The sequence below is a fragment of the Callithrix jacchus genome, chromosome 10 (genome assembly GCF_049354715.1).
Source record: "Callithrix jacchus isolate 240 chromosome 10, calJac240_pri, whole genome shotgun sequence".
In the NCBI taxonomy this organism is placed as follows: Eukaryota; Metazoa; Chordata; class Mammalia; order Primates; family Cebidae; genus Callithrix; species Callithrix jacchus.
The window spans coordinates 108,533,692-108,543,838 of record NC_133511.1 but is presented as its reverse complement, the minus strand read 5'-3'; the positions used below and the strand labels follow the sequence as shown (position 1 = coordinate 108,543,838).

Genomic DNA, 10,147 nt, shown 5'->3' with positions numbered 1-10,147 from the left:
ATACCAAACTCTGAACATGTGCTGACTGCACGTCTTTCCTGGTTAAGTGCATCATTCTAGTAAGTTCATCAACTATAAAACTTGGTGATGGATTTTTTTGTCCCCTCACCTTGCTGCTGAAAGAAAGATAAAGCCAATATAGGACTTGGAAAGACCAGATCCAGACTTAAAGTTGGGCTTCACAGCTGCCCAAATTTGCCAGGTTCTAAAGAAAAATAAATTACACAACAGACCTATTTTGCTCATAAACAACTTTTATTTTCTTCTCAGTATGTGCCCTTGAAGTTCCAAAATGCTGGAGTTTCTGATTCTCCTGGGACCAAAGGTAAAAGCACTGTATGGAAACACTCAACCTTGGCTCTTTACTCTCCTGAGCAGCTAAGTTTGGAGGCCTCAGAGAGAGGGAGTTGACACTCACACCTTATTCCAAGATGGGTAACACAGTGAACAAAGAATTAGTAAAACAGAGACTCAGTCTGTAGAGGGCTTCAAATATACATATGCTATATATATAAACCTGTTATATAGGATTGCAACTTACTGGTTTCCTTGTGATTTGTAATGAAGGTACAAATGATAGAGATGTTGCCCACTGCTGATTTCCCCTTCTCAGCCCCCCTCCCTCCCCAACATAAATAACATTACAAAGGTCAGGTGATCCTAAGAATTTTTGTTGTTGTAAATGTTTTGTTTTTAAAATCATATTTCCCTTCCTCCCCCGCAAACTACCTCTGAGAGTTTATAACATAGCAGCACGGAACAGACAAGACTGGGACAGCATGGAGGTCTAACGGAGAGAGCGCAGAACGTTGCTCTTCACTGACTGGCACCAGATGGGCTTTTGCATTTCCATCGACAACAGAGGCTAGGACAGGAAGCAAAGAATGTACAATGCGGCTTCCTCCTCCTTCAAGGAGGAGGCTAGCTGGACCACTGAGAAGAGCCCTAAAGGCATTGAGGTTTTGGAGACAAAGCACAACTCCAGAAATGTCTTGGCTCAGTATTTACACAGTATCTTGAAGCTGCACTTTCCTTTTAAGAAATGTGTTTCTGAAGGTGCCTCTTCTGAGGTGGGTTGGGGGAAAGAAGAAACTTAAAAACAAAAACAAACCAATTCCCACATATGTAAAAGTCCTGTTATAAGTCTTACTCAGTTATGTTCACACACATCATTAAGAGTAGATACTGACAATGATTGGTTTCTTATTCTTGTTTGTTTTTTGAGAGCGTGAGTGAAGAGAAAGAGAGAAAGGAAAAGAGCACTAAGGAGAGCGCCGTCCCTTCTTCAGCATTAAGTGACACTGGATGGTCTGGATTCGGTTCTTGGCCGGGACAAACTCGGGCTGAAGCTTCAGTGTGGATTCATACCACACCAGTGCCTTCTCAAATTCTTCCTGTGAGGGATGGGGAGACAAATGTGAGGGGATGGCACCACCAGACTAAATATATACCGTGACCTCTTTTTTCTCAAGGAGCACCTCTGTGCTACAGACAAGGTGCAGCATTGGCTCAATGGATCTAAGTCTCTGGAAAACTCTGAGGTTCCTCTGGGAGAAAACAGCTGCCCTCAGCCTCAAGGGGTAAGATAACATCACAAAGAAAACTATGGCAGAGTGCAAGAACAAAAGGAAAAGGGGTAGAGCAGCTTTACAAACCCCACAACAGTGATAACTGGCAATAATAAGACCCAACGTTACTGAGTGCCTGAAATTGCCAGGCCTGTGATAGGCGCTTACGAAACCCTCACAGAAACCTCTAGAACCATGCCTGACAAATGCCCGTTAAACATCTGCTGCCCAAAATTTCTAATGTAGCTGGAAAGACAAAAACGAAGTCAGGTATCTCAATTTGACGTGTACATTTTGAAGAGTTTTAAAATTCTCTTTAGCATTTAAAAACGCCAACAAAGATTGGGAAATGATCCCTGCCATATTGAACGTATTAATCTTTTACTTAGAGTTATACTCTCAAAGAAAGGCCCAAATCAACTGGTTTAATGATTTCTTCTAGCCAAATGAGAGACATAATTCCTTGTTCATAGTAGCAAATTTCACATTTACTGGGGGCAACCACAGATTCTTCAACTAAAGAAGCAGAGAGGCAAATTTGCATATTCAGCAATACCTCCCTGGCAAAACACTTCTCACCTCTCAAGTCAAGAATGATACATGCAGCTGGTCGCCCAGGGCTGCTCACTCTATCAGCCATTGCTGAGAGCATCTTGGGAATAGCAGCCCTATGTGCGACGCCACATTTCAGAAGAAAATGAATGGCATGATTCTCACGCTCAATTGGGTTATGACAGCTTTTAGGGGGCTCCCCTGGGATTTTCAGTTCTGAGATCAGTTCTTGTTTCTGGTCAGAATGAGGGATCTGGGCGATGTTGTTGCCATTTTCTCTGTCCATGGTATTCCATGAAACCAGTGGAATTTCATCATTCACTAACTACTTGGTGAGCACCCACCAGGGGCCAAAAAAACTGTGAGGCACTGAGAACAGGGAGGTGAAGAGGAGTCTTGTGCCCAATGAGCCCGTGGGCTAGAGGGAAAGACAAACATTTAAACAAAAAATTAGAAAACGAGATGAAAATCCCACAAGAAAAATATGCACAGGGTGTCATGAGTGTGACGACAGGTACCTGGCTGAACCTGGAATTCAGAGAGCATGTGTGTGTTTATGTGGAGTGTGAGGAGAGGTTTCCTGGAACAGGTGGTGTCTCTAGGAAAAGGTAAGTCTGACTCTACTGTTAGTGTTAAACTCATGTTGAGGAACTATGTAGTTGCAAGTACTTAGAAGAATTTTGTGTATTATTGTTTAAAAAACCTCTCAAACCCTTGTCCATAAAATATAACATTGGTGGAACTAGGAATTTTAGACAGAAAGCTTATAGGAAACTGGCAGGCGATGACATATTCAAAGAGGTTTTGAAATCAAAGATGCGTCAGTGTTTGGCAGAGCTGGTGCACTCTGCTCACGCCTATCGCTCACCATTGCCACGTAGACATTGCCCAGAGTGAAGTGGTTCACAGCAAAGTGTGGTGCGATCTCCACTGCCATAGTGGCCACTATGACGGCGTCGTTCCAGAGCTTGGCATTGTGCAAGATGTTGGCCAGGCTAATCAGGGGCACATCCTGGGAGGAGGAGGAGAATGGTGAGAAGGGAAAATTGGGTTTTGAGCTTTCATTCCTGTTTCTGGTGATCATAAAGAATACAGGCGGTGTTTCCTGGTGAATGATTAGCATGGTGCAACTCAAAGTGCTTTTCTGCTGTTTGCAACTGGTCCGTGATAGATAAGGTGCTTGTACCAGAATATAAATCAATTACTTCCTTCACTGGCAAAGTCTTGCTTTGAAAAACACACACAACAAAATGCCAGCTGAAGCAAACAATCTGCTGAGTAATATAGTTGGTTTCTTCTGGTGAAGCTCCTTGTCTCATTGCAGACTGCTAAGAAAAAGTCTGTGTACTGTCCACAGACCACACTTGGAATTATGCTGTCAAAAGCCAAAATAATGTCTGTAATAATTTCCATCATATTATGTGGAGTAGGGGTTGGCAAACCTAGTCTGCTGCCTATTTTTAAAAAAGTTTATTGGGATACAATCATACCCAGTTCTCTATGTATTTCTGTGGCTGCTTTCATACCACAATGCTAGAATTCAGTAGTTGCACCAGAGGTTGTCTGGCCTCCAGGGCCTAAGTGCTTTACTCTCTTGCCCTTTTCAGGACGTTTGCTGACTCCTAGAGGTAGACACTGAGCCCTTCCCTATTGCCTATCAGTATCGAGTACCAAATGATGGATGGAACAAGTAGCAATACTGCTATTATCACAAATATTCCCTTTAAATGTCTTACCTGAGCAACTGCTACCTGTATCACACCATACTGGGTTCTATAGCAGACACAGAAGAAACAGAAAAAAAGGATCCATCTTTGTCCTTATGGGACAGCCATGGAATGCATGACCCTGGATGAGCTCACTGAAGTGCAATAAGGTGCCCAAATTCACAAAGCTAGTAAGACGCAGAGCTGTGTTTAAAACTCAGCAATGTCAGACAGTAAATCCTGTGCTCCTTCCATCATTCCATATACCGCCTTGATAAACAAAGATGACATCAGCTATGTCTTTAAAAAGTATAAGATCTAGGCTGGGTGCGGTAGCTCACGCCTGTAATCCCAGCACTTTGGGAGGCCGAGGCAGGCAGATCACGAGGTCAGGAGAGCAAGACCATCCTTGCCAACATGGTGAAACCCCGTCTCTACTAAAAATACAAAAATTAGCTGAGCGCGGTGAAACGTGCCTGTAGTCCAAGCTACTCGGGAGGCTGAGGCAGAAGAACTGCTTGAACCTAGAGGCGGAGTTGCAGTGAGCCGAGATTGCACCACTGCACAATATGGCAACAGAGCGAGACTCCGTCTCAAAAATAAAAAATAAAATAAAATAAAAATAAAAAGTACAAGATCTGTATTAATGCAGAACTCAGAACACATCAATACAAAGGTGCCAATAAAACACTGTACTTTCTCAGTCATCATAACAATAACTGGTCTTCTGAAAAAGTCAGATGTTACACAGGGTTAATTGGTTTTGTTTTGTTTTTGCGTAAAAAGTGGAAGTCTGACAAGGACCAGGAACTGGCCGATGAATAAGAAAAAATGGCCCGGTGCGGTGGCTCATGCCTGTAATCCCAGTACTTTGGGAGGCCGAGGTGGGTGGATCACGAGGTCAAGAGATTGAGACCATCCTGGTCAACATGGTGAAACCCCGTCTCTACTAAAAATACAAAAAAATTAGCTGGGCATGGTGGTGCATGCCTATAATCCCAGCTACTCAGGAGGCTGAGGCAGGAGAATTGCCTGAACCCAGGAGGCGGAGGTTGCGGTGAGCCGAGATAGCGCCATTGCACTCCAGCCTGGGTAACAAGAGTGAAACTCCGTCTCAAAAAAGAAAAAATGGACAATTGCTTCTATCTCTGTGCCTGGAAGCAAGCTCAAGCCAAGAGGATAAGCAAAACAAGCCTAAGAGGTCTCCAGGCCCCTAAGGACAAGCTCAACCCAGACTGACTTCTAGGCCTCAGCCCACTTAGGCCAGGGCATTTGCTGTATGTTGGGTGGCTCTGAACACAGTGGAAAGGGGACTAAATGCAGTTATGTCTTACAGTGATCTAGAGGGCCTTTCCCATGTTCCAACCTGCTGAGGCTGGGGAGGCACACAGCAGGGATAGTTCACAGGCTTGCTGGGGCACAAGCCTGGTCAGAGTCTCCGGCCCCATCCTCTCCTTGCACCACGTCCTCACTGGCTGAGCATGAGGAAGCCTGGTTGAAAGGGCAGAATAAATCATGGGGAATGGAAAGAACCAAGGGACAGAAGTTCCCACCTTCTGAGTCCCACTCACCTTCATCTGGTGTGGTGCATAGTGCAGAGCCTGGCGGAGGCAGTCGATTGCCTTCTTTCCCTGGCCTCTCACCCTCCAGTAGAGGGCTGCCATGCTGGAGAGGACCCAAGACGTCTGGTTCTGCAAAGGAATGTTAGCTAAGACTGGTGTCTTTTCAAGAATATACTCACTTATTACCAAGATTAAGTTCAGTAACACGAGTCATGGCCATTCAACTGAGTATTTACAAAGTGCTGGCACTTTCTTTCCCCAGCACTTTCTGTTCCTCCTGTCATTCATTAATCCTTAGAACAATCCTATGAGCTGGATACTACTATGATAGCCCTTCTATAAATGAGAAAATTATTTATAGATTTCAGAGAGGTTAAGAGTCTTGCCCAAGTTCACTCAACTACTGAATAGCAGAACTATATCACATGTCTATGTTCTATTTTAAAACTTTCTGAATAGTTAACACATTCACGTTTCAAAAACCAGGAAATACACAAAGTTATACAGGGAAGTATCTCTCCCATCCTTGTCTCCACTGTAGATAAGTAAACACTATTTTGTTTCTTAGGTTTCATTCTACAATTTCTTTTTGTTTTGAGATGGAGCCTCACTCTGTCACCCAGGCTGATGTGCAGTGGCACAATCTCAGCTCACTGCAACCTCCACCTCTTGGGTTCAAGTGATTCTCCTGTCTCAGCCTCCCCAGTAGCTGGAATTACAGGCGTGAGCCACTGCACTCATCTAATTTTTGTATTTTTAGTAGAGACAGAGTTTCACCATGTTGGCCAGGCTGGTTTTGAACTCATGACCTCAGGTGATCCACCCACTTCGGCTGCCCAAAGTGCTGAAATTACAGGTATGAGCCACCACGCCCAGGCGGATTATAACAATTTAATCTCCTGCCAGAAACATATGAGTATCACCATTTCTTTATAGCCCCACCACAGAGTCTGTTACTAAGATCTTAGTCCTCTGCCAATCTGAGAAACGTGGTTTGAATCTGCATTTCCCTTCTTATGAGAGGAGCTGCCCATCCTTTCATATTCGTTAGCTTTTCGTATGTCTTTTCTGTAAACTATCTGTTTTTATATTGTGTTAATTGTTCTAAGAGGTTTTTATCTTGCCTGTTGGTAAAAAGCTCTTTACATTTTAGGGAGATCATCCTTGCCTATGATATGAATTACAGATATGTTTCCCGAGTTTAAAGTCTGCCTTTGGACTTAACGGTAGGTACTTTGTGTGATACAGATTTTGATTGCTACAGAGTTTGGCTTTTTAATGATCTCCAGTGACTTCTGGATTTTTAGTTGTAGTTAGAAAGCCCTATCTCATTCCAAGGCTATCAAAAAATTTTACTGGGCCAGGCATGGTGACTCATGCCTGTAAACTCAGTCCATTGGGAGGCCAAGGCAGGAGGAGATCAGCCTGGGCAACACAGCAAGATCCTGTCTCTACAAAAAATAAAAAATTTAGCTGGGTGGGATGTTGTATACCTGCAGTCTCCACTACTTAGGAGGCTGAGGCAGGTGGCTCACTTGAGCCTAGGAGTTTGAGGTTACAGTGAGCTATGATCATGCCGCTCAGTACACGTTAGCTTGGGGGAGACGGAGTTAGACCCTGTTTCTTAAAAAGAAAAAGAGGCCGGGCACAGTGGCTCACACTTGTAATCCCAGCACTTTGGGAGGCCGAGGTGGGTGGATCACGAGGTCAAGAGATTGAGACCATCCTGTCAACATGGTGAAACCCCGTCTCTACTAAAAATACAAAAAAATTAGCTGGGCATGGTGGTGTGTGCCTGTAATCCCAGCTATTCAGGAGGCTGAGGCAGGAGAATTGCCTGAACCCAGGAGGCAGAGGTTGCGGTGAGCTGAGATCGCACCATTGCACTCTAGCCTGGGTAACAAGAGCAAAACTCCGTCTCAAAAAAGAAAAAGAAAAAGAAAAATTTTACCATTTCCCCTACAGAATTTTTATAATTTCTTTTTTTATGTTTAAATATTTAATCCATTTGAAATTTTACCTGCTGTAAAGTAAAAGATATGGCTCCAACTTATCTTTTCTCCAGTTAGCTACTAATTCGTCTCAAAATTTAATTAATAATTCACCTGTTTCCCCAGTGAGATACTACCTTTACTATATATAAAACTACAGTATTTAATGTAGGCTAAATTTTTAACTTAGGTCTAATTTTGGATTTTTAAAGTCTGTGTCATTTACCACTTTGGTTGAAGATCTCTGACTCCCAGCCGTTACAGAAGAGGCACTCAGAAAACTTAACTGCTTGTCTGATTTTTTTTCAATATAACCTTTGTCAATTTTATAATTCCACATTGTCAGGGCATAGTGTATTTACATTCTGGCCTATCACTGTATGCCTCACCTTTGTTCTAGTATTGGTTTTACAGCTGAATATAATCAGTGATCACTGACATTAGTTTTGTGTGATTTTCCCAATCATCTCCTGGTTGGCTAAAAGCTCATCTTCTAAAAGTTTCCTCAAGAAGAGCTCATGGGAACAATATTCTATGAGATCACTGATATGGGTTGAACCATGTTCCCCTAAAATTCACTTTTTTTTTGAGATGGAGTCTTGCTCTGTTGCCCAGGCTGGAGTATGATCTCAGCTCAGTGCAACCTTCGCCTGCCAGGTTCAAGTGATTCTCCTGCCTTGGCCTCCCAAGTAGCTGGGACTACAGGCCTGTGCCACCATGCCCAGCTAATTTTGTATTTTTAGTAGAGACAGAGTTTCACCATGCTGGCCAGGCTGGTCTTGAACTCCTGACCTTGTGATCTGCCCGCTTTGGCCTCCCAAAGTGCTGGCATTACAGGCATAAGCCATCATGCCTGGCCAAAATTCATATTTTTAAGTCCCAATCCCCTGTATCTCAGAATATAACTGTATTTGGAAGTCTTTAGAGCAGTGATTAAGTTAAAATAAGGCCATGAGAGTGGGGCCCTAACTGTAAATGACTGGATTTATAGGAAGGACCTAGAAGAAGGAGAGACAAACCAGGGTCCCATGTGCACAGAGAAACAACCGTGTGAAGAGGCAGCAAGAGGGTGGCCAATTGCAAGCCAGAGAGAGGTCTCAGAGGAAAGCAACTCTGCCAGAACTTTGATCTTTGACTTCCAGCCTCCAGACCTGTGATCAAATAAATTTTTGCCGTTTAAGCCACCTTGCCTGTGGTATTTCGTTCTAGCGGCCCTAGCAAATGAATACACTCATATATGTTGAAAACTTCCTGTCTGCTGCTTTCAGGGCTAAGAGACAGCTTGGTTGGATTTAAAACCACAGCTTATTCTTTCCTCAAATAATGTGTCAGCATTTCTCTATTGCCTCTTGGTGTCGAATGCTGCTGCAGAGAAATCTGAGGCTAGCCTGACTTGTTCCTTCTTGTCAAGTAACTTGTTCTTTTTGACTGGCATTCCAAAAGGATTTTAAATAACATGATCTTAGGCCTGGTGCAGTGGCTCATGCCTGTAATCTCAGCACTTTTAGGAGGCTGAGGTAGGCGGATCACTTGAGGTCAGGAGTTCAAAACAAGCCTGGCCAATATGGTGAAACCCCAACTCTACTAAAAATACAAAAAAATTAGCCAGGCTAATATTACAGGTGGCAGGCACCTGTAATATCAGCTACTCAGGAAGCTGAGGCAGGAGAATCACTTGCACTTGGAAGGCGGAGGTTGTAGTGAGCCAAGATTGTGCCACTGTACTCCAGCCTGGGTGACAGAGTGTGAATCCAACTCAAAAAAATAAAAAAATCTTTATTTAATGCTAATATCTGACACACAAAAGAACATAAATAATTAAATACACATATAATATATAATTTCTTCTTTTTTCTGAGGCAGATCTTGCTCTGTCCCCCACACTGGAGTGCAGTGGTGTAATCATAGTTCACTGCAGCCTTGAACTCCTGGGCTCAAGTGATACTTCTGTCTCAGCCTCCCACCTTGGCTTCCTGAGTAGCTGGGACTACAGGTGTGTACCACCATGCTTGGCTAATTTTTATATTTTTTTGTAGAGATGGGATGTTGCCATGTCCAGGCTGTTCTTGAAATCCTGGGCTCAAGTAATCCTCCCGCCTCAGTCTCCCAAAGTGTTAGGATTACCGGCATAAGCCACCAGGCCAAGTAAATATATAATTATATAACATAAATAGTAAATATATAACTATATAAAACATATTCATGCTGTAAAACATACAATAATGAATATTCCAGAAATGACTACCTTACTGAAAAATGAACTTGTATTAACTATGTGTTCTTACATCATTCCATCCTCACACACTCTTCTAAATTTAACTTAATTATTCCATTTCTCCTTTTAAACAGAGTTCTATTACTGGCATACATGTATACTTGATTCAACAATATATATTAGTTTACTTCTTCCTGCACTTTATAAAAATCATACAGTAATCCCTCCTACCTGAGGGGGATACATTCCAAGACTCCCAGTGGAGGCCTGAAACCGTGGATAGGATCCAGTTTTATATATTTACTATGTTTTTTCAATCTGATAACTGAGAGGCAGGGAGCCTCTACAGTGTGGATACACTGGGTAAAGAGGTGATTTGCATCCCGTGTGGACTGAGCCCGACAGCAGGTGATTTCATCATGCTACTCAGAATGGTAGACAACTTAAAAACTTACTTATTTTTGGAATTTTTCCATTTAATAGTTTTGGACCAAGATCGACTGTAGGTAACTGAAACCATGGAAAAGAAAGCCGCAGATAAGGGGGGATTACG

General features: G+C 42.9%; 1 protein-coding gene across 6 annotated transcripts in view; it reads right to left on the bottom strand.

The window, feature by feature from the left end:
- Positions 1-236: 236 nt before the first annotated feature.
- Positions 237-10,147, bottom strand: part of TTC17 (tetratricopeptide repeat domain 17) — a 136,848-nt gene continuing 126,937 nt past the window's right edge. For all 6 annotated transcript variants that reach the window (XR_013523391.1, XR_013523392.1, XM_009007961.5 and 3 more), the window contains 3 exons: positions 5,398-5,517; positions 2,989-3,132; positions 237-1,394 (listed from right to left, as the gene is read on the bottom strand). Coding sequence is in view for 4 of the 6 variants with exons in the window: in XM_009007961.5 (XP_009006209.1) it covers positions 1,263-1,394; positions 2,989-3,132; positions 5,398-5,517 (396 nt within the window). In the remaining 2 variants the exon portion in view is untranslated. The remainder of the gene's footprint in view (positions 1,395-2,988; positions 3,133-5,397; positions 5,518-10,147) is intronic.